Source organism: Vombatus ursinus, unplaced genomic scaffold (genome assembly GCF_900497805.2).
Source record: "Vombatus ursinus unplaced genomic scaffold, bare-nosed wombat genome assembly UNPS02014786.1, whole genome shotgun sequence".
NCBI lineage: Eukaryota > Metazoa > Chordata > Mammalia > Diprotodontia > Vombatidae > Vombatus > Vombatus ursinus.
Window position 1 is genome coordinate 32,084,444 of NW_020954564.1, and position 26,930 is coordinate 32,111,373.

General features: G+C 45.3%; 1 protein-coding gene across 4 annotated transcripts in view; it reads left to right on the forward strand.

Moving 5' to 3' along the window:
• NOL4L (nucleolar protein 4 like) overlaps positions 1 to 26,924 on the forward strand; it is a 179,790-nt gene extending 152,866 nt beyond the window's left edge. For all 4 annotated transcript variants that reach the window (XM_027867664.1, XM_027867665.1, XM_027867666.1 and 1 more), the window contains 5 exons: positions 6,532 to 6,717; positions 6,913 to 7,104; positions 8,493 to 8,615; positions 9,244 to 9,445; positions 25,029 to 26,924. In XM_027867664.1, the coding sequence (XP_027723465.1) occupies positions 6,532 to 6,717; positions 6,913 to 7,104; positions 8,493 to 8,615; positions 9,244 to 9,445; positions 25,029 to 25,273 (948 nt within the window). In that variant the 3' untranslated portion in view covers positions 25,274 to 26,924. The remainder of the gene's footprint in view (positions 1 to 6,531; positions 6,718 to 6,912; positions 7,105 to 8,492; positions 8,616 to 9,243; positions 9,446 to 25,028) is intronic.
• The last annotated feature ends 6 nt before the right edge of the window (positions 26,925 to 26,930 follow it).

The following is a 26,930-nucleotide window of genomic DNA, read 5'->3' on the forward strand; positions in this document are numbered from 1 at the left end:
TTGTAAGCCTGAGACATTAATGATGATGACCATATCTTCAAATAGTGTGTATGAATTTAGGCCCAGTGTGGGGGGTGGGGCTGATGGCATGGCTGAGCCAGTGGTGATATCCTAATTATCAGGTCTGAACTCAGGTGCCCCATGAGCTCATGGCAGCATGAAGGGAATAAGATTCCCTTAGAGTCCAGGAAAGTTCCCATTGGCAGCTCCTAGGAACCATCCCTGTGTTGGGGGATTGGAGGTGGAGGAGAGACCTGATGTCTGCTTAGCAGGAAGCCTGAAGCAGTCAGGAAAGAGGGCCCCAGCTCCCCATTCTCTCAGTCCAGATTTTGTGAGCTTGGGACAAGAGAGGCAGTTTGTCTGCCCTTGACAGTGGCCTCTTCAGAAAACAAACTGTCATTAGATTCCAGGAGTTGGTGAATAACAGAGAGGAAGGAGCCATGAACGCATGGATTCAAGGCCCTGCTTGGTCGAGAGCTTCCTTCCTACTCTAAATCCTATGCACCATTAACTTGACTTATTGCCTGCCTAAAAGAATCCTGGGAATCGGCATTGGCAAGGGATTGGAGGGTAAGCCCCATGTTGTTGGACAGCTGGCTTCAGTGGCCTGATTGCCCGGAGTCTGAACCAGTCACCAGACTTGAGGGGAGGGGGGACAGTGTCAAAACACAGATCAACGTGTGGAGTAAATCAGAGGCAGCAGAAAGGCCGTGAGCACAGGGACTGGAGACGAGGATTTGGGATGGGGGTTGTTAGGTTAGGAAGCTGGGACCTGGACACTGTGGAGGCTGGGGAGGCTTTCTGGAAGGATTTGGGATCTGGGATCAGGAGACCTAGGTTCAGGCCCCCCTATGGCATTACATTGCTGTGTGACCTTGAGTGAGTCATTTTACTTCTCTCCATCTATACAATGTGGGGCAGTTGGCGAAACATAGGACTAGATGATCTTTTAAGGTCCCTTCCAGCCCTGAAACTATGTGATTCTATGACTGTGAGTAGTTTACTGGTAGTTTACTTACCCTGCTGCATGCAGTCTCAGTTTCCTCACCTATAAAATGGAGATGATGTGGAACATTGGTAAAAGCTCCAGACTCAAGAGGGCCTGGGTTCAGCTCCTGTGCCCAATCCTCACTCTTTGTGTGGCCTTCACTTCTCCTCCACTTCCTCATCAGTAAAATGAGGGGCTTAGACAAAATGGTCTCCAAGGTCCCTTCTGGTTCAAGGTCTGTGAAACTATGATCGCCTATGCTATAGGGCCATTTTTGGAGGCTTTAAAGGGTGAGGGGAAGCGTGCCTTAAAGACTGTGAAGTAATGAGTGTCAGTTGAACTTGGCACGAATGAGCGAGTGTGTGTTATCAGAAAAGGAGCGGGCAGCAGCCAATCCATTTTGCCTCAGCCGTAGTTGTGTGGTCTGAGGGGCAAACGCTAGCCGGAGCCAAACTCCGTGTTCTTGAGGTTGTGGCACCAGCTTTCTCTGATTAGTGCCTCCACCTCACAATGTGATGGCCCGGGCTGCCCTTTAGAGCGCCCAGCAACGAATGGGACGATGGACGTAGAGAGATCCAGGCAGGTGAAGACATCCGTTTGATCATAAACCTCTAGCTGGAAGGGATCTTAGAAAGCATTTAGTCCTAATCTCTCATTCTACAGATTAGGAAACTGAGGCCCAGAGACATGAAGTGATTCACTGGAGGTCACATAGTCAGACAAAGCTGGGATTTAAAGTCAGGTCCTTTAGCTTCCAAATTTAAAGCTCTGACCATGGTCCCACAGTCTTGGTTTTTAGAAGGACAGCATAGGTTGGACCTTTCTCTTTGTACACTGGGTAATAGTAGTTCATATTCTGTAGTCTTTACATTTTAAAGAACTCTTTCTTCACAATACCTATAACTATTATTACCCCCATTTTGCAGACGCAGAAACTGAAGTTCAGAAAAGGAAAGTGGTCCCACTACTTAGCAGAAGTCATGTTGGAGACCAAGATTCAAACCCATGACTTTCTAAATCCAGGGTTCTTTCCCCTGTACTCTTATGCCTCTCTCTGTGTGGTCTTTGATTCCTAGTAGGTTATGTTGGGGGTCTTGAACAGGAGCCAGGTGAGTGAGGAGAGAAAGGCACCAAAGTTGTATACACAGACAGTCCTGAATCAAGATCTCAGGAGTATAGGTGGGGAGCAATATGCTTAGAGTGACCGCCATGTGGGTGGGCACACCAGGAGAGATAATCGCCCAGCAGTTTTCATTCATTTTTCCCCCTTGTCAGCCATTAGTTCACTTGTCCCTTTACCAGTTTGTTCATTCATTCAACTTAACTCAAGCTCCTACAATGTGCCCAGCCTTGTGTAACATAACAGAAATGCCAGCTAGAACTGTACATGCCTCAGAGGCTGCACCTGACCCTAGCCAGGGAGACAAGATGTGCAGGCCAAGCAAAAGTGGTACCTCAATCCAAGGAGGAAGTGACAATGAAAAGGAAAGCACCACAGCCCAAGGGTCTGTCCCAGGGCAGTCTGTGCTCAGGATTCTGGGAGGGGAAGAGGCAGGAAGTATTGTGAGGCAAGAAGAGGAAAGGAGAGAGATCCTTGGGAGGGCAGGGAAGGCTTCTTGGAGGAAGGGGCCTTGAAGGAGAACCAGGATTGGGTCAGTACCTTTAGGAGAGGAGGAGCTCTTTTTCTTGTTGTAGTCTTAGGAGACAACTTTCTTTGAGGAGGTCCATCATACTTTTTTATTTGTGTGTATGTTTTTTTTTTTATTTGATGCCAAAGAGATTTTATTTCAGATTCATCTGTATTTATTTACATATTCTTGTTATTCTGTTTCTTTCATACATATTACTGATACAGGTCCAGGTAATAGTAGTTCCATCTTCAGGGACAAGTATTACTAAGAAAAGTGCTGCTCATAGAGTAATAACAATAACTCATGTTTATACAGCTCTTTAAAGTCTGCAAAGTACTTTGCCTATTTGATCCTCACAACATCTCTGTAAGTCTGATAATATTATTGTCCCCATTGTATAAATGAGGAAACTGAGGCTGAGAAAAGTTTAGTGACTTGCCTCAGGGACACATAGCTGGTAAGTGTTTCAGGTAGGATTGGAACCTAGGTCTTTCTGACTCCAAGTCCAACACTATACTCACTGTGGCCAAAGGGCTACCCTGCTGTCTGTGAAGTGCTAGAAGAACCAGCGAAATGCCACTCAGCACATCAGGTAGACAGATCCTCAGGGGAGGGAGGACCCATGGAAAGAATTGTACTGGGTCTGAAGGTGCAGGTGGGCTTCACAATGCCCCCATGGAGTTTGGCTCATGGATCCATCGATTATACGGGGTGTCCCAAAAATCTGACTGCGGCTTTAAGCTAACCCTAATTCTGAGCTTTAGCTTAAAGCTGCACTAAGACTTTTAGGACAACCCCGCCCCCACACCTTAGCTTAAAACTGCACTCAGACTTTTGGGACACCCTGGCCTTTTTTTTTTTTTTTTTTTTTAAGCTTAAAACTGTACTAAAACTTTAGGGACCTCCTGTATAACTTAATATACCTAGAACAGTACCTCCATCACTCATGCACCTCGAAGTCCCCTTCCCCATCTTAGTAGAGAGTCGCACACTGCCATGGCCGGAGCAGATTCATCTCCTGGCAGCCAAATCCCTGGTGATGCGCCTCTCTGTGGTTAACTCGTTTAATCCTCAAATGACAGACACATACGGTCCAATGCTTCCATCCACCACTGGCCTTTCTCAGATGGTGAGAGATGGCCCACTAGTGGGCCATTGCCCCATTGTACAGATACCAACCCCCTGGTTTATATCAATTAAGAGCCATGCACTCCTGGGGAGCTGCCATTATGAAGCCTGGGTGAGGCAGAGAAGAGGTGAGAGCCAGAAAGCCTTCCTCAGGAAGGGAGGGCCAGTGCAGCTCAGAGGGGACACCTTGCAAAATATCAGAAAGTAACATGCATTGTGGCCTGTGTGCAGAAGAATAAGCAGAGCAGTCTGGTTCAGTTTCTACTTTCCACCAGACTGTGGAAGACCTTAAGTCCTACTGGTGGGTGTCAAGTCACAGTGTATTTGGCCTCCCTCCCACATACCTCCTTAGTAGACTAAATCCTGCCTTCTGCCATTGCTGGTAGAGGTAAATCACAGTGTTTCAGGTAGGATTTGAGCCCAGGTCTTCCTGACTCCAGGTCCAGCACTTTATGTACTGTGCCCAAAGGGCTATACTGCTGTCCATGAAGTGCTAAAAGAGCCAGAGAAAGGCCATAGAGGTTTTTTAAAAAAAAAGCAAATGCTGGGAGTTACCCTAAGTGTGGTCCCTACCTCTCCTGCATTAGGACAGATCCATGATATTAGGCATGAAGTATAAATTTGTGGATCATCCCTCCCTGGGCCCTGTCCAGCAGATAAAGATTCCCTGAAGGGAGCAGCCTGTACTAGAAGAAGAAGGCCATGGAGCCCACAGGGGAACACTAGCATTACTACCACTTTCACTCCCTTCCCCCTTGCCTCCCTATTTTTAAAAATAAATTTTATTCCTTCATTTTTTTTCTCCCTCTCACCTCCTCCCCCTCAACTGGGAAAACAAAAAACAAAACCAAGCAAATCCCTTGTAACAAATGAACACAGTAAAGTAAAACAAATCCCCACATTACCATGTCCAAAAATACATGTCTCATTCTGCATGTTGAGTCTATTCCCTCTCTATCAGGAGGTGGGCAGAGGCCTTCAGCATCAGTCCTCTAGAATCATAGTTGATCATTGCAGTGATCAGAGTAATTAAGTCTTTGAAAGTTGTTTGCATTTACAGTGTTGTTTGTTTAGTATAAATTATGCCCCACATTGGGTGCATCTCTTTGGGCAGCAGTGGATAGAGCACTAGGCCCGGAGTCAGGAAGACTCATCTTCCTGAGTACAAATCTGGCCCCAGACACTTACCAGCTGTGTGTCCCTGGGCAAGTCACTTAACCCTATTTGTCTCAGTTTACTCATCTATAAAATGAACTGGAGAAGAAAATGGCAAACCACTCCAGTATCTTTGCCAAGAAAACCCCAAATGGGATCATGAAGAGTTGTACATGATTTAAAAACAACTCAGCAACAGTTTTCCTGGTTCTGCTAACTTAACTCTGCATCAGTTCACACAAATCTTTTCAGGTTTCTCTTAAACTTTCTCTTTATTTCTTACAGCACAATAATATTCCATTACGTTCATAGACGACAATTTGTTCAGCCACTCCCCAATTGATAGACACACCTTTACCTTCCATTTCTTTGCCACTACAAAAAGAACTATTACAAATATTTTCATGCATTTATAAGGACCTTTTTCTTCTCTTTCTGATCTCTTTGAGCTGTAGGCCTAGGAATTGTATCGTTGGGTTAAAGGGTATGCACAGTTCAATAGCTTTTTGGGAAGAGTTCCAAACTACAGTACCAATTTATAGCTTCGCCAACAGTACATCAATGCTTCACTCTTATTTTTAAGTACAGAATCTTGTTGTTTTTTACGAATTATCGTCGCTGAGCCATTTGGTTCTCCTTTCTGATTGAGAGTGGATTCTATTATTTGGCATCAACTCCATTGTCAATTTGGGATTATGCTTTACTTTGGGATCAGGGCAGCCCACTGGCAGAGGGAGAAGTCATTGGCTAAATACAGACCTTAAAGGGAAAAAAAGGGGAAATGGACAGTGGGAGGCTGGCCAGTGGCAGGAATCTTTTCTTTGGCAATCCTCTGAAGTATCTGTGCTTCTCCTGAAACCATGTTCTGCTCTCCTTTTTACACTGTCCTGCATGTAAAGACACTGCATAAATACTTGTTGATTTAAGAACAGGTCGAGAAAGAATACAAACTCTTCAGGAAATAGGGTAGTTTAAATCACCCCCTATTGTACACATGGTAAAATTGAGACCCTGAGAGAGACCCGGCCCCAGCAAGTTGTTGGCTGAGCCAGAATTCAAATTTGGGCTCCCCAGGACTCTGGCCAACCATAGGAGTCCCACAGAAGCAAGAATATGAGGCGGAGGCTTTGAGTAAGGATGTATCCCAAAATCGGGTCTCAGTTTCCTCATCTCTCAAATAGGGATAATCCTACACACCCCATGTCAAAGTGTCAAACTTGAGGAAAAAATTAAAGAAAAAAGACTCCAGGATGACATGATCGTGGCCTTGAAGTATTTGAAAGAAGTCACCTTTCATGGGGAAAATGGCGAGACTAGGAGCCAATGGAAGGCTGGGAAGGGGGATGACTGAGGGAGATTTTAGCTTCACGTTAGGGAAAGTTTACTAACCAAACTGAAATGACCTGATGCTGGTAGGGAGTCCCTCATCACAGAAGCAGAGGCCAGATGACTCCTCATCAGGGGTGTTGTAGGAAGGGCTCCTGATTAGATACAGGTGAATGGAGTGATTTCTGCAGTCCCTTCCAGCTGTGAGTTTTTGTAGTTCTGGATTGTGGGGGGGTCAGAGACAAGGGCTTTGGAAACCTGCAGGCTATAATGACCGCCTCCCTACCCCTTTCTCTTCTCCAGTCCCCTCCATATAGCTCTGGGAGTTATGACTCCATCAAAACAGAGGTCAGCGGCTGCCCTGAGGACCTGACTGTGGGCCGGGCTCCCACAGCTGACGACGATGATGATGACCATGATGACCATGAGGACAATGACAAGATGAATGACTCGGAGGGGATGGACCCTGAGCGTCTCAAGGCCTTCAATGTAAGTTCAGGCCTTAAGGTCCTTGCTCCTATGTCCCTTCCACCCCAACCTGGATCCTGGGTCTCACCCTGCTCATGCTAGCCCCGGTCTCCCATTCTCTCTCACCTCTTCTCCTAGTTTGTCTTCTCTTGTGTCCACTCTCCCTGCCAACCCACCATGTCTTAAGCTCTCCCGTTTCCTCTCCCCTCCTTCCAGATGTTTGTGCGCCTTTTTGTTGATGAGAATTTGGACCGCATGGTGCCCATCTCCAAGCAACCCAAGGAGAAGATACAGGCCATCATAGAGTCCTGCAGCCGCCAGTTCCCCGAGTTTCAGGAGCGAGCCCGCAAACGCATCCGCACTTACCTCAAATCCTGCCGTCGTATGAAGAAAAATGGCATGGAAATGGTAAGACCCCCTTACCTTCATCTCCCTCCCTGCCTTCCCTTTTTTGTTGTTTATTTCTAATCCTATATTACTCACTCCCCACCTTCCTCTTTCCTCTTCTGCTCTTTCCTTTGAGAGGGGCACTGTGCTTTAGTCCTCCCATTTCTTATAGCACTTTAGGGTTCCCAAAGTACTTTCTGGGTAATCACCCTGTGAACTAGGGGTTCTTACCCTGTTTTTTGTCCTAGACCCCATTCACAGTCTGGTGAAACCCAGAGACGACTCCTCAAATTATGTTTTTAAATGCATAAAATCAAATATGTACGATTACAAAGGGAACCAATTATGTCCAAAGAGTCATCAATATATCTAAATCACTGTGGGAGGGGCAGTATTATCTTCATTTAGAGACGAGGAAACTCATAGATATACCTTGGTGTAGTTTGGTACAGTGGAAACAGTGCTAGCTTGGGAGTCAGGGAGCCTGGCTTCAAATACCACCTCTTAGGACTATTATCTCTGTGACTGACTGTCACCTGCCTTGGCCCCACTTTGCTTCTCTATAAAATGATGGGTTTAGAAGGGCCCTTTCTAAGCTCTAGATTCATAATCCAGTGAAGCACATTGCCTTGCCTGAGCATAACATGATCAATAACTGGCCAATATTGAAACAGAATTTTCCTAATTTCAAGGTTAGCACCCCAGCAATACAGTCTTTCTTCATAGATAGCAGTGGGCTTACAGCAAGGAGATTTGGGTTCCAGGCTTGCTCTACCATTGGCTAGCTATGGGATCTGGACACATTGCCTTCTCTCTGAGCCTCGGTTTACTCCTTACATCTATTTTACAGGTCTGTTGTGACTGAAGTGCTTTGTAAATTATAAAAATGTGTTAGTCTTATTAGTGTTTTTCTTTCCCCTTTCTTGTCCCTCTCATACCTTCCCCAAAATATAAATTGCTGCATTTCCCACTTTCACTCCCTTTTCCTTCTCCACACCTCCAAAAGTCTTCCCTAAGCTGGACCCTTATTCCCCATCAAAGATGGGGAAGTAATGCTCCTTACTGACACTTTCTCTTTCAGGCCCTCCTCTTCTCTTCTCCCAACACCCCCTCCTTGCCCTCAGACATAGCCAAGAGATTTCATCCCAGAGCTCCAGATTTTGTGTCAGGACATCTGAGTCCAAAGCCCAACTATAACTACAGGTCTGACTATACAGATTTAAGTTATTTAGTTTCTTTGAGCCTCAGTTTCTTCATCTGTGTAAAAAAAAAACAAGTTTAGGGTTTAAACTAGATGATTTCCAAGGTCCCTGGCAGCATAAACATCCTTTGATCTATTTTCTAAGACCACTTTTATTGCTGACATCCCATGAGACTGGTAGCATCCTAAACTGCCCTCTCTTCCCTAGACCAGACCCACTCCTCCCCACCTGACCTCAGCCATGGCTGAAAATATCCTGGCAGCTGCGTGTGAGAGCGAGACAAGAAAAGCAGCCAAGAGGATGAGACTGGAGATCTACCAGACATCCCAGGTATGGAGTCAGGCCCGTTGACCGCTGTGGGCTTAGGAGGCAGGAGGCACCCACCGTCTCGGCCAGTAGCCTAAGAGCCTGCGCCAGCTAAAATGAGCAGGAGAAAGCTGATGAGAGAATAAAGAAGGGGGTGTAAAGAGCTGGGGTGGGAAGAAGGAGTCAAAAAGTAAGCTGTCTGAATGGGTTCCCAGGAATGAGCCATTCAGGAGCTATAAGGATGATTCCAGTGGCAGCAGGGACCAGGGCACTGGGCCATCAAATGCTGGTGGCTAGAGCATCACAACCGATTTAGTTTCTAGAGTGTGAAAGGAAAAGTAGCACCAACAGCTGCTGACATGCTGAGCAGGCCACTGGTGTCCTGTGAAGAGGAAATGCAGGCCAGGCCCACAGTGGAGAACATGGGATATGATAATAATAATAATAATGATAATAACAATAGCTCCCATTTTACAGTAGCTTACAAAGTCCCACCTTGCGCCACCCCTAGGAGATAGCCTTATCTTCATTTTACAGACAGGGGTTAGTGAAGGAAATGTTTCATAGGAACCAGAGGCTGTGAAAAGGGAAATGGGCTCCCTGCTCCTCTTCCTCTCTGACTCTGATTAAAGCCTTTGGTCCCCTCACATAGGATGAGCCGATCGCTCTTGACAAGCAGCACCCCAGGGACTCTGCAGCCATCACCCACTCGACCTACTCACTGCCAGCCTCCTCATATGCCCAGGATCCCGTCTACATCAACGGCAGCCTGAACTACAGCTACCGCAGCTATGGGGCTTTGGGCAGCAGTCTGCAGCCCCCAGCTCCCCTCCAGGCAGGAAATCACAGTAACGGTGAGGCTGGGGTGGGGGCAGCTCAAATCTGTTCTTACGATATAAACTCATAGACCGTCAGAATGGAAAGAGGCTCTAGAGATGATTCGGTCTAAATGCTTTATTTTACAGATGGGGAAACTGAGGCCCAAGGGAGGGAAAGTGATTTGTCTGGTGAAACTGGCAGAGCTGGGATTGATTCAATTCAACCAACATTTATTTAGCATCTGCTATGTGCCAGGGACTATGCTAGGGGTAGAACATCCCCTTAAGGTAGGGAGGTGGGTAGTTTTAGCATTCCATCTTCTAGCATTAACACCATTTTAGCAAATGAGCACCCTGAGCCTGAGCAAAGAGAAGTGATTTGCTTGAGGTGGCAGAGCTAGTAAGGGACAGAATCACAGATAACCCCACCTCAAGGCCAGTGCTCTTTCTGCAATTCCGTCCATGACTCAGTTGTCTGGATGACCTCATCTCAGGTTGTAACACTTGGTGGTTTCCTCTTGTCCCTCTTGTTTCTTTCCTGAGGAATAAGAGCTCCTCACTTCCCACCCCTGCTCCCGAATCCTGCTCTTAGGATCTTATTGAAAAAAAAAATTTTTTTAATTTAAAAAAAAAAAAAGGATCTTATTGGATACTCCCATCCATCACCTGAAGATGAGGCCTCGGGAAGGTAGAAACATAGCTAGACATGGTGGTAGTACATCTGAGTTACAGCTGTAGCTCTGTCATGTATTATCTGTGTGACCTTGAGTAAGTAATTTACCCCCTCTGAACCTCAACTTTCTCATCTCTTAACTATATTTACATTCTGTCCCTACTACCTAAGATTATTGTAGGGGAAAATGGTTTGTATACCCTAAAATGATAGAAATGTGAATTGGTACTGTTAGGTGAAGTAGCACAGTGGTCTCTTCTCTCCCTTCCCCTCAGCCCTAGAAGAGGCAACAGAAAAGAACCCCAGGTCAGAAGTCAGATTACCCATGTTGGAGTCCTGTTTCTCTGCCCCCAACTCTGTGTGCCTTGAGGGGATCATTCCTCTGTTCTGGACCTTGGTTTTTCCTCTAAAAAATGAAGGGGTTTGAGGGGGCTTCTGAGGTCCTTTCCAGCTCCACCATTCTGTGGTTCCATAGATTCCTTCCCTCACCCCTCTTCTAAGAACCTCCTGTTCCCAGGGGCATCCTCAAAGGTAGACTGTTCTGTGTAAGGCCTATGCTCCCTGCTACTAGATGAGAGGGAATCCAAAAACTCAAAGAAACACAGGGGAGGACAAGAGGCAAGACCCCATCATCTCTCCTCTAGTCGGCTCGCTAGGACTGCTTAGTGTTAAGCTAATGTAGAGCACCCCTAAATTCTCTTAGCCACTGGTTGAAGCAGGTGGGACAAGCCATTGTGAAATTTTCTCATCCAGTCTGGCTGCCCACCTCTGTTCTGTTTGGTTCGTTGAACATTTGTCAAGAGCCTCTTGGGTGCAAAGGTAAAAGTTATCCTCCTCCTACACTTTGGCTGGGTGCAGAGGTGACTCTGAGGCTCTGTGAGGCTGTACCGGCAGAGCATGAGCTCTGGAAGTTTCTACACTAAGGGTAGGGCCCAGCTGAGCTCAGCCAGGCTCATTACCAGATGGGTCAATGTGGGCAGTCTCCAACCTAATCAAGAGGCTGCAGCTTGGTGCTGGGTCAGTGGAGGGAGCTCCATAGCGGATGAAACTGGATTCTTGAAGAATGGGTACAGGAATAGGTTGGAGGCCCTGGGAAAGACACAGACCCCCTACCTGGCAGCCACTTGGCATAGCAAGGTAGGTACAGGGACACAAATAATAGTCATACAGTAAGTACTCTGATGGATGAATCCATCCCCAGAGATTGGAGGATGGGAAGAAGTCTGAAGCTGGAGAGCTTCCTTGAAGGAAGGGGGAAATTTTAACAGGTGTGCCTACTCTAGGGCAGTGGGGAGCTTGCTAAAGCAAGCCTGGAGGAGCTCTTCTCCCATTTGTTATAGGAGGATAACATGGAAACCTCCAGGAGAGGGTCAGGGAGCTGGACTCGTGGGAAGAGGCCGCTTCGCTCACTTCAGGTCCTGCACAGTTCCCGTGGTCCTCCTGCCTTCTTCCTTCCCAGCCTCCACTTTGGCCCAGTGGTCCCCTGGGTCCAAAGCACTCCTCTCTTGATTCATTGCAGGGGGATCAGGGAGGATATTTTGAGGGAGCCTACCCAGGTCTAATTGATCATCTCTACTCTCATGCCTCCACACTCAATTCAAACATTTATAGCTGCTTTCCTTGTGCTAGGTTACACAGTAAGGACACAAAGAAAAATGTCCTCCTCAGAGGGGCCCAAAAAGGGTCCTACCCACCCTGCCCTGACTCCCAGAGCCGTAGCACAAGGGTATTAACTGCCAATAAGCACAGCCAGTGGGGGAAATTTAAATAGGATTCCCAGTACCAGTCTGCCCTTTCCCAAGTGATCCATTTCCATTCTTGGGTTTCTATTAGGTGCTGCTGAGTCCTGTCCTGAGCATAAATCATAGGATTTAGAGTAGGAAGGGCCCTTAGACCCGAATATTAAAATGGACTGCCAAAGCTTGAAGGGTCCTTAAAGACTACATATTATAGAGGCTTTTAACCTGGGGCCCATGAACTTTGTTTCTTTAATATTTTAATAACTGCATTTCAGTATAATTGGTTTCCTTTGTAATCTGATATGCATTTAAAACATGATTCTCAGAAGGGCCCCATAGACTTTACCAGATGGCCAAAGGGGTCCAAAACACAAAAGAATTTAAGAACTCTTGACCTAGTTAAGCTTCTGTGTTTTATAGAGAAGGAAACTGAACCCTGGAGAAGTTATGTGACTTACCCAGAGTCATACAGCCTTTGAACCTTGGGCCTCTGACTCCAAATCTATTGCTATCCTGCTACATTGCACCTAACCTTAATGTACACATACTTGTCATGGAGTATAATGTCACCCATCAATGCCATGGAGCAAAAAAAACTGAATCTGGTGTTTTAGAGGAGTCCCCAGTAAGAATTACCTTACATAGCTCAACTAGAAAGAAGTAACTTGCCTGAGGTCATTCAGCCCTAAGAAATGACTTCTTCTCTGCCCCTCCATGAGGCTGAGAGGTAAGTCTGAGCTCTTGTAAATGCCCTTTAGAGATGACTTGTTCTTTCTCTCATGTTATAGGGTAGAAAGAGGTCTGGGCTAGGAGTTCAGAGGTCTGAGTCCTGCCGCCACTACTGATTCACTATGTAATGGACTGGGTAATTCACCACTCCTCTCTGGGCCTCAGCTTTACCATGTGTAAAATGAGGGAAGCCCTACCTGATCTAGGTCCCTTCTTCTGTCACTAATCTCTTTGCCTTGTTCACCCCATTCCCTTGGTCCATCTATAAGTATCCTCTGATTTCCAGCTAGTAACAGTCTTAATTCTTTTTTGAAGGGGCTCGCCTCACCCCAGGCCAAGGCATAAGGCCTGACTGGATCCAATTGCAGACTCGGATCCACTTTCCCCATCCCTGTTTGCTGCTGTGTCTCCTTACCTCTTTCCTAAGGAAATATAGGTTAGGGAATGCTGCCACTTATATGGCCTCTCCCAGACATGGTTGCTTGGCATAGTTTTGGCTTAATGAGGCTTTTCTCTGGTGATGAGCGACAGCTCCAGGACTCTAGTACCTTCTTTTGATTCATGTTTTCAGATCATTAATGAGGAGGGTGGAGGCAGCCATCACTCAAATTAGCCTTTTTCAAATGGAGTAGTAATCCTAGAAGCCATGATTGTCTTGGTGGGAGTACTCTCTTCACGGCACAGATAGCCTCCCTGTCATCTTTTGTGAGTTTCTATGGACAATAAGATCCATCCCTCCACATGGCTGTCCCTCCTCATTTGTCGGGTCTGTCCATTGGGGTCCATCACCAACCATGTCCATATTTGAATACTTCCTACCTTGATAGAACCGACCAGGGCCTAGATTCCACTGACATCCTTCCAGATTCTAAGATCATCTCCATTTCACTATGAGACATGATAAGGAGACTTCCTGGTTAACTCTCCTTATGGTTTGCAAAGCACTTTTCCTTGCAACCAGCCTGGGAAGTAGGGAATGCGGTTATCATCATCGTCCCTGTTTTACAGAAAAGGGGAGGCTCTTTCCTCATTTTTTTTCTTTGGTCACACAGGAAAGAGGCAGACCCAGAACCAGTTCTTCTTCCGTGACACTGCCGTCTCCCATTGGTCATTTTAAAAATTCTTCCTGTATAGTTTCCATTACTCAAACTATTATTATAGCAATACCACATCTTTCTTCTGAATTAGTAATGATTTCATAGAGTAATGAGGAGAGAGCCTATTTCTTTGCAAACAGTTGGAAGTAACTGAGTCAAGAGATCTAGGTCCTCGACCAGACTGACAGCCTAGATGGTATCATTTCGCTGTCTGGGTCTCAGTTTCCTCTTTTATAAAATGAGGGCAAAGGACCATCTGATCTCCTAGCTCTCTTCCAGTTCTAACATTTTGTTACTCTAATATCCCCTATGGGGAATAATAGAATAGAGTTAGAGGGTACCGTAGAAATATCCTAGTTGAATCCCCTCATTTTATGGAGGATCAAAGAAAAGAAGTGAGTTTTCTAAGATCACACACGTTGAAGGAAAAGTTGGGTATCCTCTATCTCCCATCGACTGTGCTCTCAGGGACGTCCGTTGTCTCTGCTTTACAATTTAGTGGGAGGGGATGGGGGCACGGGTTTGAGGGTAGGCAAGTATAATTGCATATGGGTCAGGGGTAGACTGGTCACTCAAGGCACCGGTTCTTCCTTTTGTACCTCGCCTCATACTTCATCAAAAAAATTAGAGCCATTCGCGTCAAGCCTCTTCTTCCCCTCCCTCCTTCTTATCCTTCATTCCCCTGCTGCCACTCCCTCTTATCTCCTCCTTCACTATAGTTTCTGAGAAGGAGGTGGCCCTCTGCCCTTGCCGAGGCCAATCCCTCTACATACATTGGTCCTATCCCCTGCCATCTTCCCCAGGAAACGACTCCCCTTAATTTCCTTCTCCAATCTTTAGTCTCTCTCCATATCTTCATTCCCTGATCTTTATAAACACCCTTACATTTCTACCATTCTTAAAAAACCCTCATTAAATTCTGTCATCCTGTATCTTGCCTTCCCTTTTCAACTAGACTCCTTAAAAAAGCCATCTACTCTCTGTTTCCATTCTCTCTCTGCCAGACCTTCTGCCGTGTGGCTTCTGACTTCATCATGCCACAAAACTGCTCTTAATTACCAAATCTGATGGCCTTTTCTCAGACCTTGCCCTTAATTTCTCTGCAGCCTTTGACACTGCTTCACCTTCCCTTCACCTTCCCTCTTTCCTGGAGAGTCTCTTCTCTCTGTGGCAGCTAGGTGGCACAGTGGATAGCGTGCTGGGGCCGGATCAGGAAGACTCATCTTCCCAAGTCCAAATCCAACCTCAGACACTTACTAGCTATGTGACCCTGGGCAAGTCACTTAACCCTGTTTGGCTTAGTTTCCTCATTGGTAAAATGAGCTGGAGAAGGAAATGGCAAACCGCTCCAGGATCTCCGCCAAGAAAATCCCAAAGGGGGTCATGAAGAGTCAGACATGACAGAAAAATGGCTAAAGAACAACTTTTCCTGGTTCTTGTCTTACCTATCTGACTATACTTCCATCTCCTTTACGGAATCTCCCAAAGCTCTATCCTAGATATTTTTCCCCCACTCTGTACAATTTCATTTGATGATCTCATCAGTTCCCATGGTTTGTTTTAACTCTGTGCATGGGATTCTCACATCTATTGATTTAGCCCTAATCTCTTTCCTGATTTCCTCGTCATCGACTGCCTTTTGGACATTTCAAACTGGATGTGTCCTGTCGGCATCTCAAACTCACTGTGTCCAGAGCTGAACTCATCATCTTTTCCTTCAAGCCATCCCCTCTTATGTACTTCCCCATTACAGTGAAGGGCAGTGTCGCCCTGAACAACCACAGTCAGTCACCAAATTCTGTTTCTTTCTCCACAGCATGCAGCTCTCTTCTCTCCACTCACCCAGTCACCACCCTGATTCTCAAAACCTCATCACTTTTCACTTGGAATATTGTACAACCTTCCCTCCCTCCCTCAAGTTTCTGTCTTTCTCATTCATTAGCTACATTGCTACTGAAGTGATTTTCCTAAGGCACAAGTCTGTTTGATCCTCTTGCCCACCCGCCCTTACTCAATAAACTCTAATGGCTCCCTCTTAACCTCTAGGATCCCTTTTATAGCATTTAAAGCTCATCACAACATGGCGCCTTCTTATCATTACAGTTTTCTTACACTTCATTCCCGTCGGTGCAACTCTAGCCACGCAGTCTAGCCATATTGGCCTACTTGCTGTTCTTCCCATGTTATGCTTCATCTCCCCCGTCTCTCGACACCTTTGCAGTGGCTGTCCCCATTGCCTGAAATGTTCTTTATCCTCAGCTCCACCTCTCAGCGTTCCCAGCTTCTTTCAAGATTTAGCTCAAGCTCCTTCTGCGGGAGGCCTATCCTGGTTCCCCAAGCTCCTTTCAAAGGCTACCTTATATCTACTTTGTATGCATCTTGTATGTACCTATTTTTGTACATGTCTGTCTCACTAGAGTTTAAGCTCCTTGAGGGAATTTGGTTTGGGTAGTAATATCAGTGGTTTGGAGCTGTTGACTTCACTTATTACACTGGCATCTGTTTGGAGGAAATCCCTCTACATCCAGAAGTTCTTAACCTGGGATCCACAAACTCCCAAGGGGTTGTCAGTCCATGGATAGATTCTAGGTGGTCTGTGAACTTGAATGGGAACAAAATTACATGTTCATTTTCACTAGCCTTTATCTGGAATTTAGTATTTTCTTCAGTTATTTAAACATTAATCTGAGAAGGGGTCTATCGGCTTTATCAGTCTTCCAAAAAGGGTCCATCTCACACACGCACATACATGTACACGCACATTTTAAGAATCTCTCTTCTAGATGGAATGAGTAGTTCCCCTGCTTAGAGCCTACTCAGAACTTCAGAATGGAGAAGGATCCCATGCCACCACACTCACTGAGAAAGAAAGGGAGAAGAGCTGACATTCATTTTGTCCTTCCCACAACCCTGGGAGAGAGGGAATGTAAGAATTCTTGGTCCTGTTTTATGGGCTCAGCCCAGAAAGGTAAAATGTCCTTATTCAAGGAGCTTGGACCTAACTCAGGCCAGGACTCTTACCCCTTACCCCAGAATGCCTCTCCCTATTTATTTCTCCAAGAAGAAATTAGGATAGATCCACTTGCAGAATTTTACCTGATCTTTTTGAGGAGAGACATGTTTATTTTTCTTTTTTGGCATCTTCTCACTTACCTGTGACTTTTTCAAAGAACACTGATTTGGAATGAGTAGGCTTGAGTCTGACCTCCCCGGTGATCTTGGATAAATCACCTATCCTTTCTGAGCCTTAATCCCCTTGTCTGCAAAATGGAGAAACTGCCAACCAACCCAACTTATGTCAGAGGGTTGTTGTGACGATGAAATTAAATAATGTAGATAACAGTTCTTATAACCTTTAAAGTACTGCCGCAATGTAAGCTATTATTAATGCTATGTATTCTAATTGGCTAAAGTAGGATTTATTCATTTGGATCTTCTGCTGCTTCCTTACCCATAGTCTTTAAACCAGAGTTTTCTCCTCTGGTCTTTTGGCTATGGATCCTTTTCAAAGGTTATCATCATCCTCATTTATTTTCTTACTAAAATTCTGGGCTATTCCAAACCCTCCCTCTTACATCTAAGATCTAAGGGCTTTAATCTCTTATTCTTCAAGAGAAGCGCTCCCTTCCTCCAACCTTTCCCCTCATTCATTCATTCATTCATTCATTCCTTAAAACATTTATTGAACACTTTATTGAACCCTAACCATAAAAATGGGGTTAGAGTCAGAGACACATATTTGGGGTTAGAAGTCAGAGAGTTGGGTTAGAGTCAGCACAAATTTAGGGTTAGAGTCAGAGGGTTAGGGTGAGGACCTAGGCTGTGGGACAGCCTGATAAAGCCAGAGAGATGACATAATTATAATGTAAAATACAATATTCTAAGTAGACCAGACTTGAGGGAGAAGATTTCAAAGTGTTCAGGAGGAAAAAAAAGAGCAGCGGGATCCCATTGGCAGAGACCCCAGGGGAACAGGAGGCTCTCACTCCACACATCTCATCTGTTGCCAAGCCTTGCTCATTACTACCTTTGCAATAGCTCTCATATATGTCCCCTTGTCTTCACTCACAGCCACTACTCGGGTGCAGACCCCCTCATCACCTCACTCGTGGACTATTGTAATAGCTTTCTTATATAGGTTGCCTTACTTTGATTTTGACCATTAACGAGCATTTATTTCCTTCCCTCCCACCTCACCCTGACTGGAAAAAAAAAAAGACCCTTGTAAAAAATGCATATCATTCAAAATACCACATCTAAAAATGCATCTCTCATTTTGCTTCTTGAGTCCATCAGCTTTCTGTCAGGAGGTGGGTAGCCAGCTTCAGCACTGGATCTCTGGAATCATGCTTGAGCATTGCATCAGTCGGCTTTCAGTCTTTAATGGTTGTTCATTTTTTACAATGCTGTTATAGTACAAATTTCTCTTCTGGTTCTGCTCACTTCATTGTGCATAAATTCATACAAGTCTTCCCAGGCATCTCCGAAACTGTCTCTTCTTCATATAGCATGATTTTTGTTGTTCATTCATTTCAGACATGTCTGACTCTCAGTGACCCATTTGGGGTTTTCTTGGCAAAGATACTGGAGTAGTTTGCCATTTCCTTCTCCAACTCATTTCACCGATGAGGAAACTTAGTAGGGTTAAGTGACTTGCCCAGGGACACACAGCTAGTAAGTGTCTGAGGCCAGATCTGAACTCAGGAAGATGAGTCTTCCTGATTTTTATCCACTGTGCCCTCTATTAAATTAATATATCATAATTTGTTCAGCCATTCCCCAATTGAGGAATGGATGAGTGCTCCCTTAGTTTCCAGTTCTTGGCTTCCACAAAAGGAAATGCTTAAAATATTTTCCTACATATAGGACCTCTGATCTCTCTGGGCTGTAGGCCAAGCTGTAGTATAGCTGGGCCAAGGGGTATACACAATTTCGTAACTTTGTGAACAGAGTTCCAAATTGCTTTCTGGAATTGCTGGACCAATTCACAGCTAAGATTCTGATAGAAATTTGTGAGTAGACTCCCTCTCCCAGCCTGTTAATTTGACTCACCATTTCTAGAACTGATTTTATTTTTGTAAAGTGGGGTTCTGGCTACCAGAACAGTGACTATCACTGGCTATTCCTCCACCCCTTGTGTTCTTCTGTTGGAGAGTAAGTACAGTAGGCTGATACTTTGGGATGCCTTAGATACCAGCTTTTATCTCCCATCTATATATTCTGCTTCTTTCTGGTGTCTGAAGAATGGAGCTTCAAGTTCCCATATAGAGGTGCTTTCGCCTGGCATGGAATGTGACATGGTAATAGACATCTAAGCCAGCCAGTCTACATCATAAAGATATAAAAGTTATCTCAGTTATTTCTCCTTCTTCCCCTTCCCACACCCCACAAAGTCTGACCTCTGATCCCTCAAGGCAAGCATCCTATCTCTGAAATTAATAAGACATGGGAAGATATTGTGGTACCTCTCTGACATCAGCCTAACAGGTCAGCACCATGCCCTCAGACATTGTGTACCTCAATAAGGAACTGATCTTACTCATGCCATTTCTCAGCATGCAGTGGCTTACTCTGATCTTCACTGTGGTCAGGCTGTTCAACCATCTCTGTTGGAAAGAACCTCAGGGTCCCATTAAGTCCAACCTGTATCCCAACAAGAATTCATTTAATATCATCCATAACAAATTGTGCTCAAGCCTTTGACGATGACAGGAGACTCGCTTTCTAACCTGGGCTTCTTAGGGATCCTTTCTTTCCATTGAACTGAAATCCGTTTTTGTAAATTCCACCTTGTGTTCCTACTTCTGTCCCCTCTGGCCATGAAGACCTTGCCAGTTCCTTGTTTGGTCTGATTTCCAGTATCCTCATCCAATGGATCACCTTCTTTTGGACATCTTCCAGTTAGTCTCCCATTCTGTCCTCCTCCTCCCCTCCTCTCCACCACCACCCCCTTCCCCAAACAGAGAAACACATGCAAGCTAAAAATTTTAAAAAAAAATCCCTTCAAGGACTTTCTCTGTTTTTTTTCCCCCCACAATTCTGCCCCAGCCCTAGTAAGTCTTCCAATGTTAATGAAGCTTAGATAGTAACTCACATTTCCTTAACACCTTAGGTTTTGGCAATTTCTTTCTTCATGCCCTTCCATGAAGCATGTAACACAAATTGTATCAGCTCCACTTTATACATGCAGAAACTGATGCCCAGAAAAGGGAAGAGACCTGCTCATGGGACTGGGGCAGAGACTTGGACCACAGTCTTCTGACTCCAAGTCTTGTGGTCTTTCTACTTTACCATGCATCTTCTTTGCAAGTACCAAATACTATTATTTTATGGCCAAAACAAGTTACTCAAAACAGTTTTATATTTTTAAGCTGTAGAATAATGGAAGACACTAAAACTAGCATATACCTAAATCTTCCCCCTCTCCACTAGAAAAATCCCTTCCTCAGTTCACAATTTGAAGAACTCTTACATCTTTATAGAGACCGAACATCCTATGAAGACATCAAGAAAGCTTGTCATTTGCTGAGGCAATTGTTACTCAACAACAATGTCCATCCAGACAGTTGATCGCTTGGAAGATTAGGGTTTGAAGACCCCATATTAAGAATTCAATAAACTAGGGCAGCTAGATTGCTCAGTGGATAGAGCTCCGGCCTTGGAGTCAGGAGGACCTAAGTTCAAATCTGGCCTCAGACACATAACACTCACCAGCTGTGTGACCCTAGGCAAGTCACTTAACCCCATTGCCTCATCAAAAAAAAAAAAAAAGAAATCAATAAGCATTTGTTAAGCATCCCTTGTGTGACTCAAGGGAGATGCAAAGTTTAGGGAAGAAGATCCAGTCTCTGCCCTCATGGAGTTTATAGTCTTATAGAGAGATTATTTAACTGGCATCATGGGATTATAAAGCTCATTCTACCTAGTAAAACCACAACCAAAAGGCCTGGATGGGACAGTTTTGGGTTCGTTTCTAAGGATCTATCTAATTCAGCCCCATGGGAGAGAAATTAGCCTTCTGTAAACTTAAGAAGCCCTCTCCAGGTTGAAACAGTGGAGAAGTGGTTGAGAAACATCTTCCTCATCTGGTTTCTGCAGCTCTCTCTTTGCCACCATAACAGCTAACATCACAGCAATCCTGGAAAGTGTTGTCACTTTTATTCCCACTGTACAGGTGAGGGTACATCAGCTGAAAAAGGATAAATGAAGAATCTAAGCAAGATTTGAACTCAGGCCTTCCTGACCTCCAAGTCTAGAGACCTTCACTACTGTATCGCCTAGCTGGTTGGGGTGGGTGGGACAGTGTGCAGTGGTGGCATGAACCCGGCCTCAGAATCAGAAATTCTTTGTGTGTCCTAGCTTATCAGCTTCCTGATTGTGCAACTAACTATCAGCAAGTCACTTCCGCTCTCTGGGCCTCAGTTTCCTCATCTGCAAAGGAGGGGGAAAGGGGTGGGGCCTCTTACTTACACTACATCCCTCAAAGATTTATGGGGAAAGCACTTGGCAAACCTCAGAGCACCTAATTCTTCAGTACCCAAGAAGAGCTGAGGGCCACAACAAACTTTGACTAAGTCAGAAATAACGTACAATCGAGTTTCATCCTACCCCAGATACCCCGGCACCATCTTCGTGTGATAGATCTCAGTGGGTAAAAGTTGTCATATGGGGGAGAGAAGCAGGAACCAAATATTAGAGGAATAAGAGCAGATCCTATCTCTTCTGCTGTGGCCTCAACATGGGCGGATTTGCTTAGCACAGGTTTAGGGCATTTAAGTCTGCCCCATCCACATACCCCCTTTCTCTCTGCTATTTTCCCAGCAGGCTCCAATTCCTCCATCCTCTGGAGAGTGCTAGTTCTGGTCACACTCCACACTTAGGTCAAGCAGTGTCTTTCTACAGCATTGACAGGAAGGACGGGTCACTTCATAACTGAGTGTCATCTTCACCAACATCATGGGAGTAATATGGTATTCCCCACCTCTCAGTTCCTGTGATGAGACAGGAATTTTGTTGGTCAAGCTCTGTAAACCCGGGGAGTTGTTATTCAAGTCCTGGTTTACCTTGTCTTTATCTCCCCACTCTGACCTATGACATCAACAGGTTTCAATCTCTTTCTCTAAAATTATGGCTGTTTTCCTCTCCTTTTTGGACCTGTTGCTATCCGTGGATGATGCCTGCAGCTGCCTCTGAATTTCTGCCTTTACTTTGCCCCCTATGGTCCACAGCTCTTCCTGGGTACCACCGAATCAGTTGAAGGTTCTCTCCTACCTTCTGCCTCACCCCCACTCTGGGAGCATTATTTCATCAGAGTGTAAAAATCAGTATGGGAGAGGGTGCCCCAAATAACTTTTGCTACAATCTCAAAAATATTTCAGATTCCAAACACCATCCCTATCCTGGGTCTGAAGAGTTACATCCACAAATGTTTGGTGGAAATGAGAGTCGGGGGGAGATTTGGCTGGGTGTCTTTCCCAACCACTCAAATACGAGGCTCAGAATCAAAGGACCCAGGTTTGAATCCTGATGCACCATTTCCCATCTGTATGACTTCAGGCACGTCATAACCTCTCCTTACCTCGGTTGCCTCATCTATAAAATGACATTTAAGGTCTCCTCAACCATGACTTCCTGTTTCAAGGTTTCTTCCACATCTAACAGTCTGTGATTCTGGGTTTGCCATCATCCCCAACCCCCTTTATTTAATTTCACCTTATTTTCTCTGACTGAGGGCAGACCAACCTAAGACTTTGATAGTGTTAGAGTTGAAAAGGACCTTGAAGCTTAGCTAGTCCAGGTGCCTCATTTTATGGGACACAGGGAAGTGACTTTTATCTAAGAGGTATGATTGGAACCCAGGTCTCCTGGGGCTGAATTCAGTACTCTTTGCCTGCACATGGGCTGGTGGCTCACATAGTCTTAATTTCCCTTGAGAAAGAAGAAATGGGTTATTCCAATCAAGTATCCCTGCCTACGTGTCAGTCTTTGGTGGGGGGGGAAGGGTTCACAGGGTTGGTTCTGTGTAAATGCTAGAAAACTTGATCAGCTTAGCTTAGCTCAGCTTAGGTCTGGGGTGGAGTTGGGATAGGGAGGCAGTTGGAGGAAGAAACAGATTCAGCAAACAAAGTTTGGGGCATGGTTTGACATGTACTTATTACAATGGGGAGTAAAAACTAAGATGTTGAGAGCTGGTATAGAATGTGGGTGAGATCACTGGACAGTCACCTGTAAGTCACTTTCTCTCTGGTTTGTTTCCTTCTCTGTAAAATCAGGATATCGGCCTAGATCAGTGGTGTCAAACTCAAACAGAAACAAGCAGCCTACTGACTTAGAAAACCACAAATTAACATTATCTATATTTTATTATATTTTTCCTTTGTTAAACATTTTCCAATTACATTAGTTTGGCACCTCTGGCCTAGATGGTCTGTAAGGTTCTTTGCCAGGACAGCCTATGTTCTGAGAGTCCCTTCCAATGCTAATATGCTATGCTTTAGAAGCTCTCCCATCTGACGGAGAATCCATCAACTGTCAACAGCAATGATTCTTTGAACTCTTGGTCAAATCAGGAGACCTTCTACCAAAACAAGAGTTTAATGGCATTGCTATTTCTCCTTAACTTCAGGGTCAGAATCTATACTTTTTGCCAGAATTGCAAGGGATAGAGGCAAGATGTTAGTGTTCCCCTTACTATGCTTTATGCCAGCTAACACACATGAAAGCACAGCCCAGTCAAATTTGAGTCAGAGCAACTGGGAAGAAATGATCTCTGCTTGTGGTGGGAACTGCAAATGGGTAGGACTGTAGCCCTTAACATTAGTGATGATCAGGCTTCTTGACCGGACCCCTGCAAACAAGGTAGAATTAGGGCAGAAATAATGACCATGGTGGTTGCTGAGAAGACCCAAGAGGGTGATCAGTTCTGAACAGGACAGCCTTAGATTTGGGTCAATGCATGTCCAGGGAGAGGATGCCAAAGGCAAGATGGAAAGTCTGTGTATGGTAGTCAAGAATGTAGAAGCAAGGTAACTAGGAGTGGGGAGGCTATTTAGCCCCAAAGCTTCTATTGGCCTCGATGACCTAAGGGATATCTCGGGTCTGTATTCACAGGCTCCATAATAACAACCTGTACTGTTGGGTGGTGAAATGGATAGAGCACTGGACTTGGAATCAGGAAGACTCATCTTCCTGAGTTCAAATTCAGCCTCAGACAATAGCTGTGTGACCCTGGGCAAGTCACTTCACCCTGTTTGCTTCAGTTTCCTCATCTGCAAAATGAGCTGGAGAAGGAAATGGCAAACCACTGCAGTATCTCTGCCAAGAAAACCCCAAATGGGGTCATGAAGAGTCAGACATGACTGAAACAACTCAACAACAGTGTTTTAGATCAATTTCCCCTAAGTGCTAGTAAAGGTCCTGGTTTAAAAAAAAAAACTAAACTAAAAAACTCAACCTTGATAGTACACTAGAGGAAAAAAGGGAAATGTCCAGCTTCGGTCTGGTAAGGTATTTCTGGTTGGTGGCAATAGTACAGAGATATAGAAGGGTCACTTGTCACCAATTTTGAAGGACCAGGGAGTAACAGTATAGAAGCAAAGGAATAATTTTGTAATGACTGGTCCTCCCACTCCCCCAGGTTGAAATCAGAATATAATTCAATGAGCATTTATTAATAAGCTTGCTATGTGCAAGGAAATGTGCTAAGTACTAAGACTACAGAGACAAACATAAAAAACCTGTTCCTGCCCTCAAGGAGTTTATCTTCTCCCAGGGACATGGAACAGGTGAATAGCTAAGCAGAGCCTAAACAGATTGTATAATGTAGGACACAGGTCACCACCAGCTCACCTCTTCCTCTCTGGGTGCTCTGTCTCTCTCTCTCTCTGTGTACATATAAATAAATATATTTCTATATGTGTATATATATATATATATATAAACACACACATATATACATATATAAAATTACTCTGATTTACAAAGAGTGCCCTCACAAGCCTGTGAGATTAGTGTGAATAGCCTAATTTTGTAGATGAAGAAACCAAGTCTCAGAGATTGGCCTTTCTAGCATGGTAAAAGTAGGATGTGAACCTAGGTCATTGCCAAACTCTATTATATCATAATGTCTTTGGATGCCAGAGCCAAGCGGAACCTTGAGACCCCAAATCCATCTACCCCTTCACCTCTCCCCCCACTCCTGCTACACACACACTTTACAAAGGGGAAACTACAGCCTTGGGAAAGGAAGTGATTTGGCTAAGGGCATTGAGCAAAGTAGAAGTAGAGGCAGATTTGTACTCATTTCGTGCCTCAAGGGCATCTCCACTTGGTGGACATCAGCCTCCTCGCTTGCTAATTCTGGTTTGTCATGCCTTCCACAGGTCCTACAGATCTCAGCATGAAAGGTGGGGCTGCCTCCACCACCACAACCACTACCACTACCACCACCACCACCTCCTCTTCCTCCTCTTCCAGCAACAGCACCAGCCGGGGCATGGCCACCGCCCAGCTCAGCCCCACGGAGATCAGTGCAGTGCGGCAGCTCATCGCTGGCTACCGAGAGTCTGCCGCCTTTCTCCTGAGGTCTGCAGATGAACTGGAAAACCTCATATTGCAGCAAAACTGACGCCCCAGCGCCCGGAGAGCTCCTATGTCACATGACAATTTCCACCCTAGAGAAAGGGGCTGCCCCCAGCTGAGGACCTGGTGTCCTCTTTCCCCTCTAGCTGGTACATTTTATTTAAAGAAAAAAAATGGGTGGAACCTAAAAGAGCTGTTTCTACACACACTCCAAGCACCTGGGACTTTGGGCACAAGGACACTTTTTATTTGTTTTGAATCTCACCACACAGGTGCACTTACCTGCTTGGAAGAAGCCAAACGGGCAGCTTTGGAGGGGGTTTGAACTTTCTTGACAGGGAGCGTGGGAGCTGCGGCCGTGTTTAGAATAACCTTCGTGGACCCTGACGTTAGAATCCCATCCCCAGATAATTACCTTTCAAGTCTTAGGTGAGCAGAATTGCGTATTTATTGAGAAAAAACAAAATGGACCCTCCTCCTCCTCTACCCTTAGTAATTTATTTTTCTGAAAATGGATTCTTTTGTGTTTGTACAGATTGCTAGTTTGTGTCTATCTGATCAGAAGGAATTTATTCCTACGAACTAACATTCCATGTCACTACAGTGATGAAGGGTGGGCAGCAGGGCGGAGAGGCAGAACAAGGCCAGCTTCTCCCAGGCATGCCTCGTGCCACAGGGTAGAGGTTACTTACAACCTGGGCCTGGAGCTTCCAGCCCACCTATCATGCAGTAAGCCACCATGAGGCTGAACTGCGCACACTAGCTGTCATGTTCAGACTCATACATGCTCTCAATCAGACCCCACTGCTGCTACAGGAACAGTCTCCTCCAGTCAGTAACCTCAGCACAGGCATCGCCAAGTGGAAGGACCTCACACACATTTAATATAATGCAGAGCAAACCCAACTCCATCCCAACCCCACTACTGTGGCAGTCCCACTTCTGCAAAACCCCCATCACATGGTCACCATCTGTCTTCTACCTCACACTCCAATGTGGGCTTTTCCCAGTATGGATGTGCCCTGAGCCTGCTCAGAATGGCTGTTCCCCAACTTTTCCCCACCCCCAATACCTTAACTATGAAGTGAATCCAAATTGGGTATCTGAGAAATGAAGGGCAGTGAGCTTCCTGTAAGTAAAAACCAGCAAATGCCAGACACCTGAGCCCCAACCCCTCCTAACTGCTGAGGCCATAAAAGACAGCTGGATGACAGCTCCTTTACAAACCTCCCCTCTCACCACCTTTCTTGGTGAGCAAAAACAAACCTTTCATTGGGGGTGTGGAAAGGGAAATAACTCATGGCTCCCACTCTCACCGGGAGAAAGCTTTAGGCAGGTAAGGAGAAAGCCATGCTCCCCTAGGTAGGGTGTCCGGCAACTACTTCCCTCTCCCCTCTCTGCCCAGGTGACTGGTGGATCATAAAAAGATAGTGAAGCAGATGCCACAGAATCTCTCCTGGGACCAGCTTCCCTTGGTGTGAACAGTCTGGGAAGAAACCCACAGTCCCTAGAGTGTGAAGGAAAAAAAAAAAAAAAAAGAGTTGGCCTGGTTTCTTCCCTTCCTATAGGCACTTCCTTTTGCTCAGTGCAATACCTACCAGTGCTGCTAAAGCCAGGGACTTAGCTTAGACCTCAAAGGGCCATGTTAAGGCCTCTCAATGCAACATGTGCAGTAGCCATAAGTGCAACAATTGCTGCCTGAT